Source organism: Cygnus atratus, chromosome 1 (assembly GCF_013377495.2).
Source record: "Cygnus atratus isolate AKBS03 ecotype Queensland, Australia chromosome 1, CAtr_DNAZoo_HiC_assembly, whole genome shotgun sequence".
Lineage (NCBI taxonomy): Eukaryota > Metazoa > Chordata > Aves > Anseriformes > Anatidae > Cygnus > Cygnus atratus.
Genome location: NC_066362.1, coordinates 58,583,074 through 58,606,790, shown reverse-complemented (window position 1 = coordinate 58,606,790; position 23,717 = coordinate 58,583,074). Strand labels below are relative to the sequence as shown.

The 23,717-nt window shown below is 40.4% G+C and overlaps 1 protein-coding gene across 1 annotated transcript in view; it reads left to right on the top strand.

Annotated features, from left to right (window-relative positions):
• TXNRD1 (thioredoxin reductase 1) overlaps window positions 1–23,717 on the top strand; it is a 38,988-nt gene that overhangs the window by 1,127 nt on the left and 14,144 nt on the right. Inside the window, exons 2-9 of the mRNA XM_035564093.2 lie at window positions 11,159–11,268; window positions 13,485–13,607; window positions 16,271–16,343; window positions 16,460–16,579; window positions 17,449–17,591; window positions 17,731–17,846; window positions 19,602–19,827; window positions 22,183–22,275. Of these exons, the coding sequence (XP_035419986.1) occupies window positions 11,159–11,268; window positions 13,485–13,607; window positions 16,271–16,343; window positions 16,460–16,579; window positions 17,449–17,591; window positions 17,731–17,846; window positions 19,602–19,827; window positions 22,183–22,275 (1,004 nt within the window). The remainder of the gene's footprint in view (window positions 1–11,158; window positions 11,269–13,484; window positions 13,608–16,270; window positions 16,344–16,459; window positions 16,580–17,448; window positions 17,592–17,730; window positions 17,847–19,601; window positions 19,828–22,182; window positions 22,276–23,717) is intronic.

Here is a 23,717-nt window from a genome sequence, read left to right as displayed (position 1 = left end):
ATTCCCTGCTGCCCATTCTACAATACTGGGAGTGTCTTAATGTAATTCTCCAGTAAAGTTGCTTTAAACTGTGATGTTAAGCTTTATATTTCAGCATCTAGGTAGCTTTGCTTCTGGGATGGTCACATACTAGTGGATTATTCTGTCAAGCCCAATGAAGAAACAAGTCAAATTTTTCAATATCTGTCAAGGACAAGAGATGAGGGGAGTTGTGGGTGGTGTTAAAAGAGGTTAAATAGAAGATTAAAAACAAATAATTACTGAAATGCAAATAGTGATGTGCAATTTACTTGAAAACTGGAACATAATTCAAATAAGCTAGTTACTCATTGTTTAAATGCCTCTGAAACAGGGACTATCTTAAATTAACTTTCTACAGTTAGTCATACCAGGGAGTAGATTAGTTTTGATTATTTATTTATTTATTTTTACCTCTATGTACATCTCTCAGACAAGGTGCATTTAAACTTGTGTGTCATTTCAGTAGCAGGAGGAAGAAATTGGGTAATTCCTAGCTTTAAGAATTTCTTAAATTACTTTCTGGATCTTTTCCCACCTTTCCACCATTTCAGCAATGGGAATAATAAATTCAGAGTTTTGAATTCACTGAAAGATCTAAAATGGTGTTTAACAAAATCAAAAAGTAGTAAGCCAGTAATGAGAGAAACTGTCAAGGAAAATTACGGCTATCATAGGAAAAAGTAAAAATTCTAAGATTAAACTCGTATATGTTTTGCGTAACATAGCTATTAAAAACATTCTCGTCCTTAGCTTGTGCTCTTAAAAAGGTTATCCTACAGTCCTCAAATAGTATTTAGTTTACTTTACCAGTTGCATTTCAAATAAGCAGTATTTATGACGCACTTTGTGGGTGTAAAGGTATGAAAATTGGAAATAACTCAGAAGATAATGCTTTTCCTGACTTCTTGTTAATTCATCTTCACACAAGTTAGTTTTTTTTTTGTGTTATTAAACAGACATTTTATTGCAAAAAGGAATCATGACAAATGTCAAAAATGACACTCAAGTTGCATATCTCAGAATTAAGATATCCTGACTTGCAGCTTTTGCCTTATAAAATATACTGAAATATACTGTTTGTTTCTGCAGGGCTTCTCAAGTGCTGTTTCACCCCCCAGTCCAGATCCTCATGCTAGATGAATTTTATGAGTGGCTGTGTTTTCAGTTCAGTGTGACTTGCATGTAAGTTGAAGTTGTCCAGCTCCTTTCAGGACTGGGCACTTGGGACACAGCACATACCCCCTGGTGGACCTGGAAAGGTCTAGTAGACTTGGAATGAGATTTGGGTTGGATTCTAGCAAGTGAATTAACAAAGTATTGTTCAAATAGTTGCTGCTCATTTCTGGTGCTAATATGAGAGGTACTAGCTCTGCACTGGGCTACCGACACTGGTGGTTATTGAGTTGCGCCGACATTCACATGTGGTGAACAAGTGAGTAATGAGGCCCCAATTTTTTTTAATTTATTTCTGTAGTATTTCCTGCAAATGTTTGACCATATAATTTGCCTGTGAACTGCTCAGGTGTAACAATAACAAATGTGTCATCGCACCCTTTGTGGAGCAGACTTGGCTCCTGGAGGTGACATCATGGTTGCCCATGCTCTTCCTTCTCCCCTTTTTCACCGTTATGGCACCCCCTTGATTTCCACTGTGACTGGGAGCAGTGCTTGTCCCTCACAATGTACTGTACTGGTCCTCTTTATTCCAGGCCCCTTTATTCATTGGTATGGTTTCTCTGTTTTCAAGACTTTTTTGGAGAGAAGTGGCGGCTTGTTCCTGTCTGAAGGTTGTTCCTTCATTAAGCCTGTCTTGGACATCCCTTGGTAGGATGTCTTGCTGTCTGTTTGGCTGTGCTTGCAGAAAGCAAACCTAAGTACCAGATGAAATAACGCACTCTGGCTTAATGCAGTATGTATGTTGAATTGATAACTTATTGTCCTTTTTCCATTGATTTGAAGTGAGTGAACTTTACACCTGCTGTCTCCTGAGAAAACTGTCTTTGATGCCTCCTGTATTTTTGCTTTCTGCCTGTTGAATGGACGCACGGCAGTGACATAAAGCTACACCAGAGGAGGTTCAGTCTGGACATTGGGACAAATCTCATAACTGTGAGGGTGGTCAAACACTGGAGCAGGCTTCTTAGCGAGGTGGTCAGCGTTCAAGAGGCATTTGGACAATGCCCACAATAATATGCTTTAGCTTTTGGTTAGCCCTGAAGTGGTCAGGCAGTTGGACTTGATGATCTTTCTAGGTCCCTCCCAACTGAACTGTTCTATTCCAGTGCAGCTGCCTTCCAGTCCATAGCACCTGGACGTAGGTACTTCCTGAGGAATTCTTTTTCAGATCTTGTTTTTCTCATTCATACTTTTCAATAACCTCCTTTTTGAACGTGGTGTCACGTTGCACGTCTTCCTGAAAAAGCCATCCTTTGACTTGCCAAGCCGTACCTGATGTTTTCTCTCTTTCCTCATCTTCAGCTTGGCTTACTTTCTGTCTTTCTTCTAAAAAGCTCACAGCAGTTGCTTTCCTCAGCTTATTGTCATTGCTGTTTGTACTCTCAATGCCTTGTACTGTTGATGCCATAGTCAGACTTATCTGTGTTAAACCCTGTGTGACCCCTGGTTTTGTTGGCTGCTCCAAGGCTATCTACGGAGCACTTCTATTTGCATACTTTTTTTTTTTTTTTACTGTGTGCTTCCTCCTTTTGTATTTGTATCTCCTGCAATTAGAATCTTAAAGTAGTGTCTGCAGATAAGATTTTGTCGCCCTTCTAATGGTGCGTGTCCTTTTCTTCCCTTGGTGCTATTACCTGGGGTGGGGTAGAAAACAATAGGAGCCTATTCTAGCATAGTCCTGAGCTTTTCTTTAAGAATGTGCTAATGCACTGTAGTGCAATTTAAAGTAGTAAACCGAGGTATCTTCTTACTTCATCTTCTGCAGTAGCAAACTTGCCTGTTATGCTTGTTGACTGAGCTGCTCAGAAAAGAAGGCATCGTTTGACACCACCACCTCCCGCCTGTTCTGGCACTGCGTTCCCGCTGTGGCGGTAAGGAAGCTCTCTACTTCCTTAACTCCACCACTGTTTGCACAGCCCGACACAAAGCAAGCACGCTTGTGTGTGTTGTTTCTCACTTCATAAAAGTGAGCTGTTTGTTGCTTTCCACCCATCCTTCACAACCGTTTCCAGTCAGGTGCTTGTTGGAATCTGCGTGCTGTAGGTTGGTGGTGGGTTGTAGTAGTTACGTAGCAGGAGAGGTTTGAGGGCAACGATCTGCTGGGTTATGCTGTTTTGTTCAGCTCGTAGAAATGCAATGTCATTGTTCGCTGGGCTGCTACAAGCAGGAATAAATTGTTCCACCCAAGTTCTTCAGTTTTTCAAGGACGAGAAATGTTGATTTTTCTGGGTTAAAAACAAGTGCTTCTTTCCTCCTATTAAAAGCCCTGCTCAGATTAAAAACAAGTATGTCGGGCATCCAAACAAAGCACCCAAATACTTTTCACAGTGTAATAACTGCCTTAAACTTTTTGCACGTTCTAGGAGATGGTCTGCAAAACCTTTGGGTTTCCTTTAACCTTGCTCACTTTTAATATTGACTTGTTTGGCAAAAGGAATTATTCTTGGTGGGACGTTTTCCTCCATTTTTTGATGTTTTATATGACTCAAACACAACCCTAATTACAAAGAGATGTGTGGGGCTGGATAAATGGTTTTAACTGTGGTTGAGACAGTAAAGGCATGGCTGGTGGCAGCAAGGTCTAATGAACGGCAGAGTACCAGGAGATCCTGTTCCCAGCCCTGCTGAGTGCTCACCCTGCTGAGTTTCACCTCCCAGTGCCTCAGGTGCCACACTTGTACTTCCTCCTCTAGCAGCAGAGTATTAATCACAGTTTGTAGTGGCCACAGGAATTTCCAGAAGAAAAAAAAAATCAGGAAGCTCAGCTTTTGCAGGTCATCCCAAATGAAGGGTGAGCACAGTGAGAATGATACACCTACAGGTAGTCATACCAGAAATCAGCTTCCTTTGTTTTGATTTGGATTACTCAACGCATCATACTACCAAAGGTAAATCCAAAAGCAGCAGGGACTTTTGATGGGAATAGGCAAAACTGCATGTTAAAAGTTACTGGCACTCTCAGGTGATGATTTCCATGAAGATTGCATATAAAGCTTTATATGGGATGTTAAAAGTTTTACTAAAGTTCCAAAGCCAGAGAACCTTTATCCTAAGTTTTTCATAACCTATTTAATTTAGCTCACAGTGAAATAACATGGAATAAAATAAAAGATGGAAGTGTTCAAAGATACCTAATTAATTTAGCATTGCTTGCCTTTTTACTAAGGAAGAGAGGGTCTGAAGTTTACCTCTGGTTAATGTACACAGCTTGCTATGTTTCAGCCAATAGTTTATACTGTAGATGCTCTAGAAATATTTGAGGTTAGCATGTGATGTTATGCTCACAGAAAACATCCCTATTAATGCTAATTAGAGCAACCTCACTAAATCCTATATGGTTTACTGTAAACAGTTACATAAGAAGACTTTCTAAGACAAGTAGCAATCAGTGGTCTACTGCCAAAGGCTTTGGTGGTGTGAGAGCTATTAGGAAAGTCTGTGTGAAAACCTGGATCTTGTTGGAGTGGGCTATCAAGTTCCCTAATTTTTATGGCAAAAACGTGTCTCAAGACTTTTCATCATGAGCCATGGAGTGTGATGCTGTCCCTGCTGAAATCAGTGAAGCAAAATAGTTTGTCATACTACAGTTGGACTTTGTGGCGCTGCTGCATGGACACTTAGAAAAATAGAAGGAAAATAAACGACTGGAAGAAGGAGTTACTGCTTTTGCTAGGAACTGAGGCCAGTTTCAGAAGCCCTTTTGCAGACTATCAGGAAGGGACAGATAATGGCCTGGTGTGCCTGGTTGTGTGCAGGCTGAGGAGGAGATATTTTGGTCTTGAGCTTCTTGCCCCACATTAGCAACTCTTCTCATTCTTGGATGCAAAGTCGGTGCATCACAGTCTGCTCATGATACAAGGCTGACCCATTCTGAGTCAAAAGCAGACTGAAGGATTTTGCTCAGTTGGTCCCCAGATGTTCATTAGAAAATTGAGCTGAAACGGGTGAATCTCATCACTTAGGGCCTTCATTCGAGCAAGAGCTTTTGAAGGGGCGTAGTGAGCTTTGAATCAGACCCTCAGAGAGAAGTCGCTTGAAAATGTCTTTTGTGTGCTGTGGCATTCATCATTCCTCTGTCGGGATTTCTTCTTTGTCTTGTCTTGGTTTTGTAATTCTTGCTTTGCTAGGTAGAGGTTTGTTTAAAAGTTGTGAGTACACTTCTATTGTTCTTTGAGAAAACAGAGCTATGAAGTGTTCCATTATTTCCTATTTTGTTCTTAGGTTAATTGTGTTTAATTTGGTGGGGATAATTACATTTTTTTTCTCCTATTGCTTAGAACTTAAGTTGAAAAGCACTCAGAAGAAAATCTGTATTTACATGATTTTTTCCACTTATGAAAATGCTTTTAAATGCCTTTTTTTCTGCCCAGATAGTTGTAATAAAAAGGAATTTATGCTTTCATGAAGGACATCTGTGTTTTGGGGTAACCCTATGGACTTTCTTTATTAACAGGAATCTATGCCAAAGTGGAGCTCCCAGTTTCTGTTAATGTAGCTGTGTTTCAGCCAAGTGTAAAGTTGCGTTATTCGACGTTATGTCTTGATGTTGCTCCCAGTCAACCTATGCTTTATTTATGTATGGAAGAAGTCTTATGCTCTTAGGTATAAAAAGTGGATTAGGAAGAATACAATTGAAACTAAAGCGCTTTGCAACAGCGTACTGAATAGATACAAACCGTAACAGAGTACAGAAAACTCCAGATTTCTTAGGAGAATGTGCTTCGCTCTTTTATTTGTAAGTCTTGGAGCTTGGTGGGTTTTGGTTTCAACGGGGAGTCAGAATCCAACTATGCACGAAATTCCCTGTTTGCATTTATTCTTGAATTCAGTAAGTTTAGGGCAATGAGTGTTGAACAGGGTGTCAGTGGGCCAGGTTACACATCCCAGTCTTTTGGTGAAGTTAGGGCTGACTTGGATCTGCCCTCTTTTATATAGATAGCCAGTAATTGCAAGGAAAACGATTATCACTTAATGAAATAACTCATACCAATGGGATTAAGGATTTACTGGTGTGACATGGAGAGAGCATAAAGCCAAGCTCCTCTTAAAGCCAAGAAAACCTGTGCATCTGCTTTCTGGAGAGATGTTTCCTATGAGAATCATTGCAAACACGTAAACACCTTTGGGGCATTTCAACAATATGTCAAGTCACTGCTATTTTCTAGGCTTCCACATGTGGTGCTGCTTTGTGCTATGTGAAGAATGCATGCGTGGGAAGCTGGCAGATAACAGAACAGACCTGTGATCCAGGGAGAAAAGGGGGGAAGCCTGCCATGGGCAGGGATGCCACCCACTAGATCAGGTTGCCCAGGACCTCATCCAACCTGGTCTTGAACAGTTCCAGGGATGGGGCATCCACAGCTTCTCTGGGCAGCCTGTGCCAGTGCCTCACCACCCTCTGAGTGAAGAATTTCCTCATAACCTGTCATTTAAATCTCCCCTCTTTTAGTTTAAAAACGTTCTCCCTTGTCCTATCACTATCTGCCCTTGTAAAAAGTTGCTCTCCATCTTTTTTATAAGCCCACTTTAATACTAAAGGTTGCGATGAGGTCTCCCCAGAGCCATCTTTTCTCCAGCTCTCTCAGCTTGTGGCCCTCCTCTGGACTTGGCTCTAACAGCCCCACATCCTTCTGGTGCTGGGGCCCCAGACGTGGATGCAGTGCTCCAGACAGGAGCTCAGAGGGGGGCGATCCCCTCCCTCCACCTGCTGGACACTCCTCTGTGTTGCAAGCTTCTGCTGGTGCGTGTGGGTGTGAAAGCTGAATGAGGCAGTTTTCTTCAACTTCCGGGTTTTCATTTGTTAGTATTTGACATTTAGGAGGAAAAGCAAGGATCTTATCTAGCAGTGTAATTTCTGTGCAGTGATGACACAAGGTGTTTTACCCATCTTTAAGGACAAGTAGCCAATTTCAGAGAGAAGGCTAGAGGTGCTTGTACTAGGGTGTAGCATATATCCTGGTCCTGCGTGTAGGCAGCAGGATTCAAGGCTCGCATACACCAGCCTTCAGTAGTAGCACTCACTCACTCACTCAGTGCTCACTTCTGATTAACAGTGCTCGTCAGTGGGCGCTGAATTCTGCGTGTATAAATGATGTCAGGTTGGTTTGTCTTCATGTTAGTGACTTAGTGTGGGATCAGACTTTGGCTGTGTACAGGTGGGGAGGCAAATGTACCTCTAAGCTATCTTTAAACTTCCTCTGACGGGGCAGCCAAGTGCTGAATCAGCTCTTGGAAGGAATGAGAATAGCCACAGGGCTGCTGGTTTACCCTGTCAAAGGTAACGGTGGTTTTTGGCCAGGATCACTAGAGCACAGCACACGCAGTCCTTATCTTAGCAAGCCCTGACACTTCTACACCAGCCAGCTCAGTTGCTTCTCTTGCCTAGCTGTAAGGCTGCTCTGTGTCTGGCACAGTAAAAAATTAAAGCATGTGAGGTAGGCTGAGGGTCTAACTTATACCACTGGCTCATCAAAGTATAGTTTCTACTTACCATTTTTTTAATTTCTCATCCCCTGATCCTGCATCTCTTGAAAGTACGGGTGCATTGTGACTCCTCTGCGGTAAAGCCAGTTTAAGAGGTTTTCATCTTTTCCTGCCTTCTGCCCCACGTTTCTATTCCTTCATAGTTTCACTAGTTCAGCTGATTGCAGGGCAGCCTCTCAGCATGGATTTGTGATACGATCCAGTCTGGAGGCATGCGTATTTTAAAGGTTTGGGTTTTTTGTTGTAATCTGGATCATGTAATGGCTCCGTTGCCCATCACTTCTAAATATTTGAGCTTGTGCAACTGGGGAGGTAGTGACCTGTCCTGAAAGGGCAGAAGTGGGCAGGGAGAAGGAAAAGCTGAAACTTTCTCCACCTACAAAGCTAAGTTGAGCAAAAGGTAAATCTTCATTGTCGTATGAAACATCCTGCATTCCTCAGCTGCCTGGGGATAAGACTTTAAAGCAAGCCACATGACTGTTTATAAGCATTACAAAATTAGAGGCATCTTCTACACTACCAAAGATGGCTATTTTTTAATTACATGATTTTGTAAAAAATATTGCGAAGTTCCTTCTCGTTAATAATGGCCTCTGTGTTGACATACAGAATCCAGCTAAATCACCACATACTTCTGCCTTGAAGCACCTCAGGCTACTTGACGGTGAGCAGTTGCAAGGCCTGGCCTTTCTGCTTAGCCCCACGTCCTGCCCGCGCAGCTGGTGAACACTTCTGCAGAATAAGGCAATTCTTATCCTGGAGTATTTCTGCTCATGAAGCGGGTCTGGGTTGTTCTCTAGGGCTTGTCAGGTTCCTCTGTGGTCAAGGCCTTCTCAAACTAGTCGTGCCTTTCTTCACCCCCCGCCAGGAGTTACACAAGTCTAAAGTTCAGAGGCCAGGCCTCGGTACCAGCGCGAACTTTGGTTCATGAGGAAGCTCTCTCCCAGTAAGGATATGAGTTTAAAACACCACAGTTTTTTCTTTCTTGAGCTGCACAAGAAGTGGCAGTGAGGCCTAGCGTAGCCTACGTCAGAAATTTATTCAGGTAAATGCTAGAAAGGCGGTTTCTTGGCGGATTTAACAACCCGCTGAGTCAATCTAGCAGTTGTGCTGCTACCAGTGAGAGAAATCCTGCTGCCTCCTCTTCCTCCGCTCTGGTCAGTGTGGATGTGCCAGCCCCCTTGTACCAGCTGTGGCACTCGGGGGATCCTCCTGTGAATGGAGGGACCTGGTTAGCCTGGTCGAAAACCACCCGTGTTTTCCCTTCTCCTGGGTTAGTGCATTGGTTTAGCTTGTGTAAGGGTCTGTTGGCTGCCAGAGCCAAGAATGTGGACAGGGTATGGGGACAGGAAGGAGAAGAAAAAACAGCGTGGTGGAAGAGAGTAGGCTTAGACCCACGAAGGCTTATCCCCTTCAAAAGCAGTGACTTGGTGCCTCAGCTCGCCCCACGTCAGGGGGCACTTGGCAGGCAGCAGGGGAGGTGGCGCGCAGCAGCCTCTGCCTGGATTGGGACTAACGAAAGCCAAAGAGTGGCAGTGGGGAGCTGGAGCCTCGCTGGATCGTCCTTGAGGTAGCCATGAATTGCTGCAGGTTTGCTGAAGTCAGTGCTGATGCTGACCAGCAAAGAGAATAGTCCCATGTGTTGCATATCTCAGAATTGTCCAGAGCAGCTCGATGACCCAGGTGGTGTTTAGCAATCTCAGTCTGAGAAATGGTATCTGCTGATCGATTTCTGGAAGGCATCGATTCACCAGCAGTGGCTGTTATAATTGTCGTTAATGGATGGACTTTTATGGGGAGCAAGCACATGATGCAAAAGCATTTTTTGCTTTGTCATTCTGTCTGTGGCAAATTGCCCGGGCCAACAAGGGAGAGGCCCCTAGCAGTAACAACGTGCAGACAAAAGTCTTTCAAGTTTCTGCCAGAGGTTACGGTTGCCTTTGGGTTTTGGGGCTCTTGCTAAAGCTGTGAACCTCGAGCAGAGATCTGCCTGAAGATAGAGGTGCTTATATAAATGTCTGTGTTGTCTAACTAGTAGGTTTTTATCTGATTTAAGATACAATTTTACCTGAACATTCCTAAGGCTGTTCAGACTTGTAGGAAAAAAACTACAAGACTTCAGTTGCTTTAGGTACCCTCAGGACTGTAGCTTTGATAATATATTGAAGAAAAATTCCTCCGATGTGCAGATGGTGACCAGTGTTCAAACCTGTGTTTTTGCTTTTCCCAGGTGTGTCTGTGTGTATATGCAGACATGAATTCCTGGGTTCTTTCCCCAGGCTAGAATAGGCCAAGAATTATCCATCGTTAATATTGCTACTAACTCTTGTGTAATGACTCAGATCTTTAAACCCCTTTGTCAACATCAGTCGAGTATTCTTCCTAATACCTTTGTGAGATAGAGGAATTTTATCACCAAGCTGCAGAAAGGAAAACCAAGACAGCAAGCTTACAAACCAGTTTTCAGTGAGTGCCTTTTTGTGTTTGTGTGCGTCTGGGTGAACGCTTTTCAGATTTGTGGGCTCCGTGCCCAAGGAATGTATACACGCTCAGTGTGGCTGTCTAACTATGTGCACGTGTCAGAGTTTGTTAATTAATGATGGTTGTGCAGTGCGAAGGATGTATGTGATTAAGCACGAACAAGTGTGTACTGACCCATTTGTTGGAAATGAAGGTTAACGTAACTCAGAGTTATGTATAGGAAGGCAGAGCTGATAGTGGCTTCCAGACATATATCAGATTTTTTTTGCCATGCAATGCCAAATGAAGTATCACCGTGTGTAGAGATGTTATTTTTTTCTTGCTGCTAATATTTTACCTTTTCTGTAGGATATCCTTATCAGGTGTGACCAGTGAGCAGGCACAGATCTTTGCTAGGCTTTTGAAAATGCTTATTTAAAGGATTTCAAAGGAGGAACAAACTCTATAAGGCAGAAATTATTTGGAGGGGAAAGAGGGGGGTTGCATGGGGCGGGGGGGGGAAAGTGATTGTATCATTAAATTGATTTGAGATAAGTTTCCAGGGGAACTAATTGAAAGAGCAAAATCAGAACTTTTAACTCACTTTAAAACATTTAGACTGAAAAAAATGATGGCACAACAGCATTAAAAAGGTACTTTCTGAGTAAGAAAAGTAAAAATCACCATTTTCCGTTTAGACTGAAGTTTCAGGCTTAGCCACAGCAGATCGTATTTCCTTGCTTTGTTTCAGGCATCTGGTCAGATTGGCAAAACGTCCTGGAATCCCAGCCAATTCTTGTATGGGATTTTTATTAAAGAGAAAATATAGCAAGTCATCCTAACGTTGCAAATGACTCATCAGTTGCCTTAGGGAACACTCCCCTGAGACAGGCGTGCTGCCGATGAGGAAGTGATGAAGCCGCCAAGGCCACTCCCCCGGTCAATTTCGCTTCAGGAACACAACCTACATAAAGGGCGCCACTCCAGACACTACATTATTTTATACTTTATTTCACAGAGAGTGCACAGGAGCTACAAGAAGTGCAGTGCGAAGTAACCACAGAGACTTCACAGCCAGGTGTTTTTGTGCAAGAGAAGCAAATAGGAGGTCATGAGAAAACTTTAAAGGTAGGGGGACATGCATTTTAAACTCTGTAATTTAGTTTTGACATGGAAAAATAAGAGGAATGTAGACTTAAAAAAAAATAAAATACAGTTCTTGGGAGAAGGAAGGAAGAGATGCATTCTCAGTATGGGATCACGGTCCTGATTCATGGTCAGGAACAAGTTGCCCCCTTAAATGGGAAGCAAAGCTTGTCAATATCCTGGCTGTTTTAGAGTGGAGTTCCAGGAGATGGTTTCAGCAGGGAAGGTTATAATCTACTAAGCGTGATCTAAGCTTTTAGTATGTTTTCATCAAGAGCTAATGAAAAAGGAGCCAAACGATAGGTTTGTTCCATTGAATAGAAGCATAAAAAGAAACCTAATAGTTCCACCATTGATGGAATAAAAGCTGAAGCTTCTTAATCCACATGTAAAAATACAAAGCATTTTTCCTAAAAGGAAGAGAAAAAAAATTGGCATGATTATAATCAATGATCTAAGCAAAATCCATGTATAGATATTGTAGTTTCTTTATACTTTACATCTGTACGCATCGTAAAGATGCAGTTCTTGGTAGTTTGGTCTGATGACTGCGTGGGAGGTAAGTTTGAGTCTGCCCTTAAGCTTCACACCGTCCTGTTGCCGCTGAGCAAACAAGGCATACTTCAGAAATGAACACCGTGCTTTCTCTTGTTCTGTGTCCCTTAATATGAATAAAGTGAAATTGCATACCATAAAGCAATACATGCTCCTTTTTCAGTGTTTCTGTTTGCAGCAGGAAGTTTGGCTAATGACTGTTAGAAAAATAGAAAAAAGGAGAACTGAGTGCAGACAAGATTCAGTGGTAGGGTTATACATTGGGGTGGCAGAGCGGGAAGAGAAGAGGAAGGAAGACAAGGTATTTTTGAGTGTTTTCACAGCAACAACAGATGTCTTCTAGGTTTTGTTTCTACGAATAACATGCTGCCAAGGGTTATGAAAGACTAATACGAATGTAACTTCCTACAGGCAGAAGTAGAGCCTGAATTTTTGCTGAAATTGCTGTGTGGTCTGGTGGAGTGACAGGGATTTTTTGTCACTGATACAGATGCGCTGGCACCAGTTATCCTTGGAGACAGGGACTAATCTAACCTCAGAGGAAGGCAGTTGTAGAATGGCTTGAGCACAAAGGGAAGCTTAATGCAAAACAAAATTTAGACGAGAAGAGAGGGAAAACGTCTCTGTTTTCTTGTATTCTGTTTACCATGGCAGAAACACTTGAATAAAAGTGACCAGATTTGTAAAGTGACGTAGTGAGGTTTCTTTATTTACTTTTTTTTTGTAAGTCTTAAAAGTTTTATCATGTGTTTAGTTGATACTCAGTGATTTGTATCAGTTGAGGCATCCGGTGTTTACTCACTCCAAATCTTGTTGGGCATTTTGAGAGGCATTGAGAATTTTCCCAGCAACTTGAAGGACCTGAGGGTCTGAAGTCCTGATTCATTGGAACTCCACAACTTGAGTACAAAGAGTCATTTTAGAAAAAATATATGAAGATTAATGTAATGTTCTATGTGGCACACAGCTGTCAGAATGCATTTTAGGACTTAGGGGGTGATTTTTTCTGTGGTAGTAGTCATCTGATCCAAAAAAAAACAACAACAAAAACTCTCATGAAACTTTAGTGATCACACTTACCTGTTTGATTCCAAAGTTAGCTACAGTACTAAACTAGTCATGTTAAAAAAAATGTCGTTTTCAGAAAGTGTTTTCTTTGGTCAGTTCTATTTATTCAGTTGGTAAGGCTGGTAATTGTAGATTGTTATGGTGTTGTATATTGTTGTATTTTCCTACTCATGTATGCAGCAGGAGGGGAAAAAAACTAATTAGGGAAGTCCAGGGCAGATGAAAAGAATAAAATAAATCCATAGAATGCCTGTGTCAGCAGGTATGCATCTCATCTTGGTGCCCACAGTATGAGGAGGCACTGGAGTTGTGGCGATGCAGAAGACTAAGCTCTGCAAGGAAACCCAGGTCTCCAAAGAACAAGGAAATTCATAGTTCGGTATCTAATAGGTACTGAGCTATCCAGCAATGGATTAAGAAGATGAAGATTTAAAAAGCTAATTAAGAGCAGAGCTGAGAAAATACAGATGCACTTACATTCCCATATCACAATATTTGCTGCTGAAAATGCTCATCTTTAAGCACCATAGGTAATGTTTCAATATTCTCTAATCCTTTTTGCTTTCTCTGTTCAGGCACATAAAGAAGGCGATCCTCAGAAACTGCTGGAAATGAACGGGCATACAGCGGTGCCCCGTTCCTACGACTATGACCTCATTGTCATCGGTGGGGGCTCAGGTGGTCTGGCTGCTGCCAAGGTATGGGACAGAAAATACACATTTATACTTCCCTTTTAAGTGGGTGGCTGACATCCTCAGCGTCTTGGATCTGGGTATTTTTAACACTTGTGGGGGCATAACATTTCTGCCTGTTCAGCAGGAGCTCTTTTGAAGTTACCTCCAGGTTAAGGACAGTCTTATCCATATCACAGGTATAGAATACAATATTATTTTCCATACGTTCAGAAGCAGAAAAACATAAAAATGTCAAGGTATACATTTCAGTGGAGTGAAACTTGGTTCCTCTGTATGCCTACTGATCAGAGATAATGCTGTTAGAAACCAGTAGGTAGACATCTTAACAGTGGGAGAGTGCACGGCTGTGGTGGATTGTAACATGCAGTATGTCTGTAATCTATTTTGGTAGTTTGCTGCTTGCCCATCAGTAGGGGGGCACTGTTGTCGTGGCTGAGGGTGAAAGATAAGATCTACCAAAAATTCAGAGGACCTGGAAAGAGAAGGTGCTTAAAACAGAAGAGTAAAACAGAACTTGCAGGAATGCAAAACCGGCTTGGAGTAATGAAAAGCCATCTGTTGAAATTTCCATAAGGAGGCTGCTTTGCTTTGCTCTATGCATATGCGAGGTTGTGAGACTGCAGCTGTGATGATTATTGCATCATTTCTCAGCTGTGGGGTGGAAAAGGTGTGTGGCTAGAGAGATAAATTACCTTATTCAGCATATAAAGTATATTGCCTTGTAGTGTACTCATGTGATTGTGAAGCAAAGGATGGTAGATCAATAAAGTCAACATTGCTATCAGTAGTAATGTGTGTATTTCAAAACAGCTTCGTTAAGTTGAAATGAAGCTGTTTTATGTGTGTAGGCTTCTGACTAATACTTAGTTTATTCAATATTTTTAGTGCTTTAAAAATGAAAACACAAGAACAACAAAAAGCAACCATACAGCTCTTGTACCAAGTTCCAGATATCTACAGCAATTTAACTTGGTTGATTAAATGTGTGTTTTTCATTAAAACGTAGCAGTTTTGTGTGAACAACTCCCCTTTCCTCTCCATACAGTGCTCAGAGCTTTTTATTTTGGAGGCTTGTCTCCACAGTGAGTGCCAGTGCTGCCAAGCTCACTCTGAGCAGCCCAACCACAGACCCAGATCAAAACTGCCAGGCCACCACTACCAATACACAGAGAACAGCTCCAGCCCTAAGCAACCTTGTGTTCACACCGCATTGCACTGAATCCAGCAAGGTCTGAAAGCCTACAGGGCAAGTTTTGTTACTGTGGGCTTATCGCCGTGCAGAAGTGGTTGTATCTGTTCGTGATCTCTGTTGAGGTGGCAATACAGTGCGGTGCTCTATTATGTGAACGTGTAGCTGAGTGTAGGCTTGGGAATTGTGCGTTCTGGTTAGACAGCTAACGCTGGTAATGTGCTTTCAAACTGTTGTTTGAAAGAGTTGTTGTAAGGAAGCATTAATAACACATCTTAATCCCTAACCACCTTTCTGAGAAACTTTATCAAAGGTGCTACTAATGAATAGGAGTGAGCCTCTTGGCCAACCTTGATCTTTAATTGGAAGCAGAAATCTCATACATTAACATTTTCCTAAGGTGTCTACTGCCTATGTTGTTTGAAATATGATTTGTGTTTTGCATGAAATAAGATGCATTTAAAATTGAAATTTTGATTGTCAACTATTTGGATTAACAAGTCTTACTAGTAATCTAATGCTGAAAGCTGTCCAACTCCTCCCAAACCAAACCCAAGGCCTTAGGGTAATATCCTGTGCCTATAGTTGCTATTACATGTCTGAGAATTCATCATGTGATACAGCACAGTTGTAGTTATTCAAAGTACCAAAGCTATTTTGCTGCATCTCATGGAGGAATCTTTTGTTTCTCAGTTCTGTAGTGCTTAAGTGTTTTTCTCTGGTACCAGTTATTGCCACGGATTTTTGCCTTTCTCTTAAAAATCACAAAGGGAATACTAGAGTCAGTATAGAAATTCCAGTTCTCAGAATCATGCACACACATTGCTTCTAGATTTGCTAATGAAACTTCTCGGGGGAGTTATCATAAAATAAATCATTGCTTTTCTAGAACGGATGACATCTGTGCATCCTGAAAGTCAAGTCAGCTTACCACATGTTGACTAGGGTGAAGAGCAAGAGCTGATCCTGACAACTGCATATTGTACACAAAATTGAGTGTTTCTTTTCTACAAGGAGAAAGACTGGATGAGCGTAGTGGTAATGCTTGGCCACGTGAATGCTGATGTCATTGTGTGATGTGGTTTCAAACAAACATTTGAGGAACCATCTATGAATGGAAAACTGGATTAATGAAGAACTTGTTAAATATATTAAAAGCAAATGTCATGTTGGGAAATGTTGTAAACAAAATGACAGGATGGAGGCGAGAAGAGGTTTGACTCCCTGAGTCCTCTATCAACTGGTGCCATGCTCTTGTTTAGCAGACTAAACGCCTGTTTTTCCCCTTCATCTTTTTTTCCTACTGACTGCACAGACTAATTCTGAAGATTAATGGCTGTCTGGCTGTTCTCTTGCAAATCATTCATTATTGCTTAATTAAAAGTCACAAAGCTTTTCATCAATGCATGATGTTATCATCTATTCCAAATTTAACCTCTAATATTTAGATACATGTCTTACTTAACTTGTTTTGCAGGAGGCTGCCAAATATGAAAAGAAAGTGATGGTGCTGGATTTTGTCACACCTACGCCTCTGGGAAATTCATGGGGTAAATTTTTCTTCATTGCAAATTTGTTATAAAGGAGCATTATTTACTAAGAGTCTGTTTGTTCTTTGGGATCAGCCACACAGATGTGAAAAATGCATTCTGTTCCTTTCTCTCAGGTCTTGGAGGAACTTGTGTAAATGTGGGCTGTATACCTAAAAAATTGATGCACCAGGCAGCTTTACTGGGGCAAGCCTTGCAAGATTCACGCAAATTTGGATGGCAGTTTCCAGAAGAAGGTACAGAAGGAGAACATTTTTTTTTTTTTCAGTTTTGTCATTTGTGCTGAAAATCCAGAGGTTCTTTCACAGTCAAGTGCTTGTTGCACTTATGTGCTGGCTTTAACGTTAGGCAACTTCAGAGTGACTATGCATAAACTTAAGTGCTTTTCAAGTTTAAAGGCACAGGACTTACTGCCTTGCAGCACTTGATCTGTTTTTAATATGTTCTCATTGTGTCAGTATTTGATTTATTCCCCCTGCTGTGTGAATAAAAGCAATAAGATACTACTCCATTTCTGAAGGTAACACAACATCCAAAGGAATACCCCAGAATGTTGTTTGTTAGAAACAGAAACTTAGTAATAATTGTAGGCAAGGGTTACTGTTCCCTCAGTCTGCATTGCTACTACATCAGAAGCTGATTTTTTCTTTAGATTAGCTCTAGTGTGCATGGTTATAGGATTGGGATCTATTAAGGGTGTAATTCTATAAGGGGGAGCATGCAGAGGCACCTCTGAGATGCATAATCTTCATTTGTTGAGCAATGTCACCTGCTCAGAGCATGTGTCATTAGAAAACTATTGATAATATGCAAAGTCTAAGTGTTGTATGTGTCAAAGGCAATGGCTGTGCTAATAAAGGGGGGGAAATATCTCAAATGCTTGGCAGAAGGCAAGTCATTCATTGTTTAAGGCATATCTGTTCCACTGTGACCTCTTGTTTTGTCTCTGCTGATGTGGTTCTTTGAATTTCAGTAGAGTTACCTTGGAGTGAAATAGAAATAGGACAAAGGTGACTGGGTCATGAAAAAAGTCTGGGAATATAGGGCTGGCTATGGAAATAAAGGTCTGTTAGATTGAGACAAAAATCTGTTTTGTTTCCAACAGTCAAACACAACTGGATGACTATGACAGAGTCTGTTCAGAATTACATTGGCTCACTGAACTGGGGTTATCGAGTGGCACTGAGAGAGAAGAAAGTCACATATGAGAATGCGTATGGAGAATTTGTTCAGCCACACACGGTTAAGGTACTGCCTAGCCCTGTTTGCTGGGTAGTGTTTTCTGTATGGTTTTCTGTAGTGTTTTCTGAATACGTATGTTCATCAAAGAATATTTCCCTTAATAGGACTACAAAATACTCACTTGGGACTGTTGCTTTGTTCACAGGCAACAAATAAAAGAGGAGTTGAAAAACTGTACACAGCTGAGAGGTTTCTCATTGCCACTGGTGAAAGGCCACGCTACCTGGGTATCCCTGGAGACAAGGAATACTGCATTAGCAGGTAAAAATACGGAAGAATATGAAGTCATTCACTGTGTGTAAATGCTTAACCTGTAGGAGATGGTGGCAAAGCATAAGCAGCGCTTGCTTGCATGCTGTTGTTTCTCTATATTGTTTCTTTCTGCTTCTTAGAGGAAAGTAAGGAGAAGGAGAATAGCTATAGACAGAAGTCACAATGCTGGGAACATTGTCTGGTGGATACCACTGGACTGTGGGTGGTAGGCTAGAACAGTTCCATTTCTAGCTGGTAATAGAGCAGGTTGAGAATCCCAGAAATCATTTGCGTGTGTGTCATAAAATTAATTCATCATTTGTGCCCCAGTTACTCGCTTTCTCCTTATTCTTTATGGTCTTTCCATTCATGTACTGAGTTTTTTTCTTAATGAAGAGAACAGTCTGTATGGAGAAAAACTTCGGCAAAAATGTCAGGGAAAGAGGGAGTTCGAAAGTAGCTGATGTTGTGAAGCTGGTTGAAATGTATCTGCCTTCATGCACTGTGGAAGTCTTGGTCTTGAAACTTGAACCAATTTTTTCCCAGCTACTTAGTGAAGTGAATTCAACTTTGGGGAGAACCTGCTTCAAATGTCTGGCTAAAAAAACAAGGAACTTTAGCACAATTTTACACGTGTATGCACACAAAAAAATGATATGCAGATGAAATGGATAAAATGTGCTTTCATATCAGGCTAACTGCTAAATTACTTACTGTAGAAACACAGGTTGGAATTACAGGCTTAGAAACCTATAATAATGAGATAAATGACTGGCATAAGCCCTGTGAAACCCAAACATCATGTTGTATGTTTCCCTGATACTAAGTGGTAGTGAAATTAAAGGTAATAGATTGCATAGCTGATAAATTAGGGCTTTAAAATAACAGTAAGATGGAAGGGTCAGGAATGCCAGGGTTACAGACTATCAGACTGAGGCTGTCTGTTGTAATCTTAACTGGGTTCCTTGAGAGCTAGGAACTATGATGTAGCCTTTAATTACACAGTCACACTTCATTCCACTGCAGCATTTGCAGAGAACATCTGGTTTAGTGGTTGCCATTGATGGCTGAAAAAGTGACGCTTTTTAAAATTTAAATATTTGGAGAATTTTCTTGCCGAACTCTGCCTGAGTTTGTGCTGAGCAAGCATGATGCCTCCATGAGGTCCTGGTTTCATAGCCTGGGTCTAGCTCCAAGGTGTGGCAGAAATGACACGTTGATGAAGCAGTTGAAAGAAGTGGAAAACAGGCAAATAAATGCTTGCTCTAATTTTGTACTCCTAGCTCTGCCTGTTACTGTGGTTTGCATTAATTCGTTTTATTGTCTGCACGTATTTAGCACTGCGTATAATTAATTAGCAAAGGAGAAGTCTTCAAAGAAGTTAAGATGGTGTGTTTATTTACATGCTAAACCCTTTCCTCTTCCTTATAGCTATTGGGAGCTAAAATTTGCAGTAAAATACTCGAAGCAATTCAGAAAAAATATCCTATTTTTTTCAAGAAATTGTCAGAAGTTTGTTTAAAAAAAACCTCAACATTTTAGTGGCTCTTTGGAGTATTTCATATTTTTGTGTGTGCTCCTAATTAGAATTCTTTAATCTATCATATACTGATCTAGTATTCTAGCATGATTTCCAAAAATAAGTTTTGCTGTTAGTGATCGGGAAAAGGAATAAAATCCTGTTCTTACAAAAGAAAGTAGAAAAAGTGCAACATATACTCCTGTTTTTCTCTAACTTTTTTTTTTCTTCCCCCTTTTTTCCAGTGATGATCTTTTCTCCTTGCCTTACTGTCCAGGGAAAACCCTGGTGGTTGGAGCTTCCTATGTGGCCTTGGAATGTGCAGGATTTCTTGCAGGCCTTGGGTTAGATGTCACTGTAATGGTGAGATCCATTCTTTTAAGAGGATTTGACCAGGATATGGCAAACAAAATTGGTGAATATATGGAAGAACATGGAATCAAATTTATCAGAGAGTTTGTGCCGATAAAGGTAGGCTTGAGGTGGTACTACAGTTGATTTTAATACACCTTTCATAATGAGTTAGTATATGTTACATTAAAATGTTGTTTTGCCTACTTGTCCTGATCCTGCAAATATTGAATATACTTAAATTCTAGCAGTTGTTCTGAAGTCTGTGAGACTTCTTTTGGAGTGATAAGTAGGAAGATGTATACTTCCTATAAGACCAGGGCTAGTGCATCACAAATAGTCATCTTTTTCATTGTCAATTCTCAATTTCTCAGCCAGGAAATACTGCTTACAGTACCTAGGACCTGTTTAAAAAAAAAAAAAAAAAGCAAAGGAGCTTTTAAAGTATCTATCTATATCCTTTACTTGGCAGAGACCTTACATATACACCTAATTTTCTTGGAATTCCGTAGAGGTACACATGCAGACAGCTGCGTATATGTATAAGCAAATTCAGGTTGCAAAGTAGATGAGATAAGCTTTGGAGCTTTTCTAATGTTAAATTGCCTTACCAAAGGCTTCAGAGAGTCCTAAGAGTGTTTTTCTTAATGCTTTTCCACAATGATTAGTGCTTAATAATTATGAAATAGGAAATAACATACTAAGCATTTTTCCATTTGGTGTTAAGCTAGTATACTAATGAGTAACACTTTAATTCCTAAAGTATTAAATAGAATGAAGACTGGTTGTTTTGTTTTGATTTTTTTTGTTTGCTTGTTTCTTTTTCTCCACACTTAACAATATCAAGAGTAATTTAAAAAATGCTCTTGCCAGTTACCACTTTGTACATCTGACCCTACAGATGGTCAGGGATGACTATCTAGCTTTTGATTGTTTCAGATTTATCTTTTTGTAAATTCTTCTGGTGGGATAGGAGAGGAGGAAATTAGTCTTAAAAGAAGCAGAACATTTCAGCTGAATGTCAGGTGGTTTCCTCCAGCCAGATGCACTCTGCAGAGTCCCTCACCCTAGTCATAAAATATACTTTTGTCTGTTTCATCCTGTCCCTTCAGTATGTCTTTGATTTCAATGCGAATAAAATATATGGCCTTCTTTCTAGTTCAGAATATCCTTTAACTGCTGGATATCTCCTTAGTAGATCTTTTCATCTCTTTCTTGCATTGTTTTTGAAGTTATGCATGTTCTGCCTGTTATTCAGTGTGACACTTGAAGACAGAAAATGATTATAAATAATGCCACCTTCAAATAGGAGCAATTTAAGAGCGATCTTTTAAAGTTGATAGGATGGGACAGAAGGTTTGAGTTCTTTTAAATTAAAAAAATAAAGGACGGGGAAATAATCAGAAAATTTCCTTTCCTGACTCGAGATATTCAATATACAGTAGGAGCTGTGGCTGTTGTTCCTGAGATGGTAAAAGAAAGACTGCAGTTAAACATATAGTCCTCTCACAGTCCAGGCGAAAGAGAACCTGCCTATGTAGCTTCAAATTCCATTTGTTCGTTTGGTGTTGATTGTTTATTGGAGGAAAAAGGAGCCTTTAGGGGGCAAAAAAGCCAGTAGCATCGCTTTCTGCTTTGTTTTCTGGTATGTAGAGGTTGCATGTGTTTTGGGAGGGTGTTTGTTTAAAACAAGGCTTTATATTTTATTACCCTCAACAAAGAGCACAGTTGCAAAGATTCATGTTTTTTTGTTTGTTTGTTTATGTGGGGGTGTGGTTTTTTTTGTTTTTGTTTTGCTTTACTGGAATAGGCTGTAACCCACTGCAGTTAGCAGGATGGGGGGAGAGAAGAAGCTTGATCTGTTGCTAAAACTAGGAATATTTATTTCAGCTTACTTTGAGGAACTTGGAAGGGCTGGGTTTTTTTGTTTGCTTCTTTTTAAACTGCTGGTGTTTTTCAGCCGTTTAGAGCCAGCTGCTGCCCTCTCCTGCAAGACAGTTGCAGCTTTATCTATTGGACTAATGTCATTCAACAGGAGTAAGGGCAGGGCTATGACTGTGGCTTCCCCATGGGTGGAAGACACAGTGGTCCTCTAGGTGTGGCTTAAGAAAATGTCTGATTCTGTTTCCAGGTCTAGAAGGAATTCCCTTCCTCCTCGCTTTCCCTGTCCTCAGTTGATACTAACAGCTTCTTGGACAAGAACTTAGCAGTCAATACAACTGTCGTAAACAGAAATGAGGTCTTACTGTGTTAATTATAAGAATAAATGCATGGAGATGAAACAAAATGTTTAAATATGAAAGTAATAATCACAAATGAAGAGAGTGGTGAAAATACCTTTAGAACAAATGCTTGAATTTTAGGTCATGGTTAATCACTCACTTTTGATCATAAAATACATTGTGGGACTAAGATATATGTGTATAATTTAATTTGAAACTAACCTTTTCTTTTTTTTTCCCCCAAATGTTGTAGGTTGAGCAGATTGAAGAAGGAACTCCTGGAAGACTGAAAGTTACAGCCAAGTCCACAAACGGGAATGAAGTAATTGAAGGGGAATACAATACTGTGAGTCCTGTCTATATATGTAAAGAATATGGAATAAACTTCCAGTTAATGTTAAGATTCCTGGGGTCTTTTTGTCCGTAGTTTAGCTTTAATTAAAAAAAATCATTTTCAGTTATTACAATAGGCTAATGGTACACAATCAACATGTAATTAATGTGAGAAAAGTCCTAGAATCCATGGGCATGAGTCCCATGTGCCTTACCAAATCACTTGCATGCTTTTGAAACCTGTTTTTTAGCTTAGGGATTTAGAGGAGCTTGGTCATGTGGAATCAGTTGCAGGATTTTCCCCCAGGGAAATATTTGTACTATAAGTAATGATTTTTAATAACTGCTATAGTAACTGAAGCATGCTGTTCTGGAGTTAGCATAAAACAATGGTCCTTACAAGAGCTAAACAAAACAGGTGTTGTTGTTAAGGTGTTGTTAAGATTGGTTGTTGATGCCACATCTTCACAAAAACAAACACCCCATGGCAAGTCAGGCAAGGAATTTCATTATACACTGAAAGCAGTAAAATTACAGTGCAAATGCATGCAGGTATGCCTTTATATGTTTGACTGTTTCCATCACCTCTCACACCATTCATTTTCTTAGGCCTTGAAAGCAAAAAAAAATAGTCTGTGCCAGTGACTTCATCTACCTGCACAGTGCATCAGTTTATTCCATAGCAAGGATATGCATCAGTGCCTCATGAGTGCTAATATTACGAGAAAGATAAACAATAACAGCAGTGCTGTTTCACAGAATTGTGATACTATTTTTCTTGGTCCACGGTACTGAAATATTTTTTTTTAACTTCCAAATCAGTGCCTTTTTCTATTTATTTATTTTAAGGAAACTTCTGATTTCTCATTGCTACTACACCTTTCACTGAAATGCTGTCACTTGTTATATGAGCTGTGTGTGATGCATTTGAAAACCTTCGGCTCTGAAGATCTGGCAGGTTTGGTCATCTAAAAGACTTGAAGCAGATCTTGGACAACTTCAACACTGTTCTTTTGTCACTTGTACATTGTGTAGTTAACTGGGCAGTTGTCCAAGACTGAGAAGCACAAAACGCTTTTCTCCATGACATTATACATTGAAATTTGTTTTTCTAGTTAAGGTAGCCAAGTTTATGGTTTGGGTAAGAATTTGGCCTGAACAAATGTCCAAAAAATCACTCTGAACAAATGCAGAAACAAATAATATTCAACAAATATTATTTGGCAGTAGCTTGGTTGAGGGCCTATGTAAGTAAATGATATTTTCTGATCAAAACAAAGATTATTTTGTCTTCTATTTGCCTAAGCACCTGAGTTTCCTTCCTAAAGAGCCCTTTCTTTACAGAGCGTTTTAGTGTGAACATATAGGAATATGGTATAATAATTTAGTATGAAACTGCAAGGAAAAATGATAACAGATTTATTTAGAATACTGTTTGTATATTTTTCCAGGGAA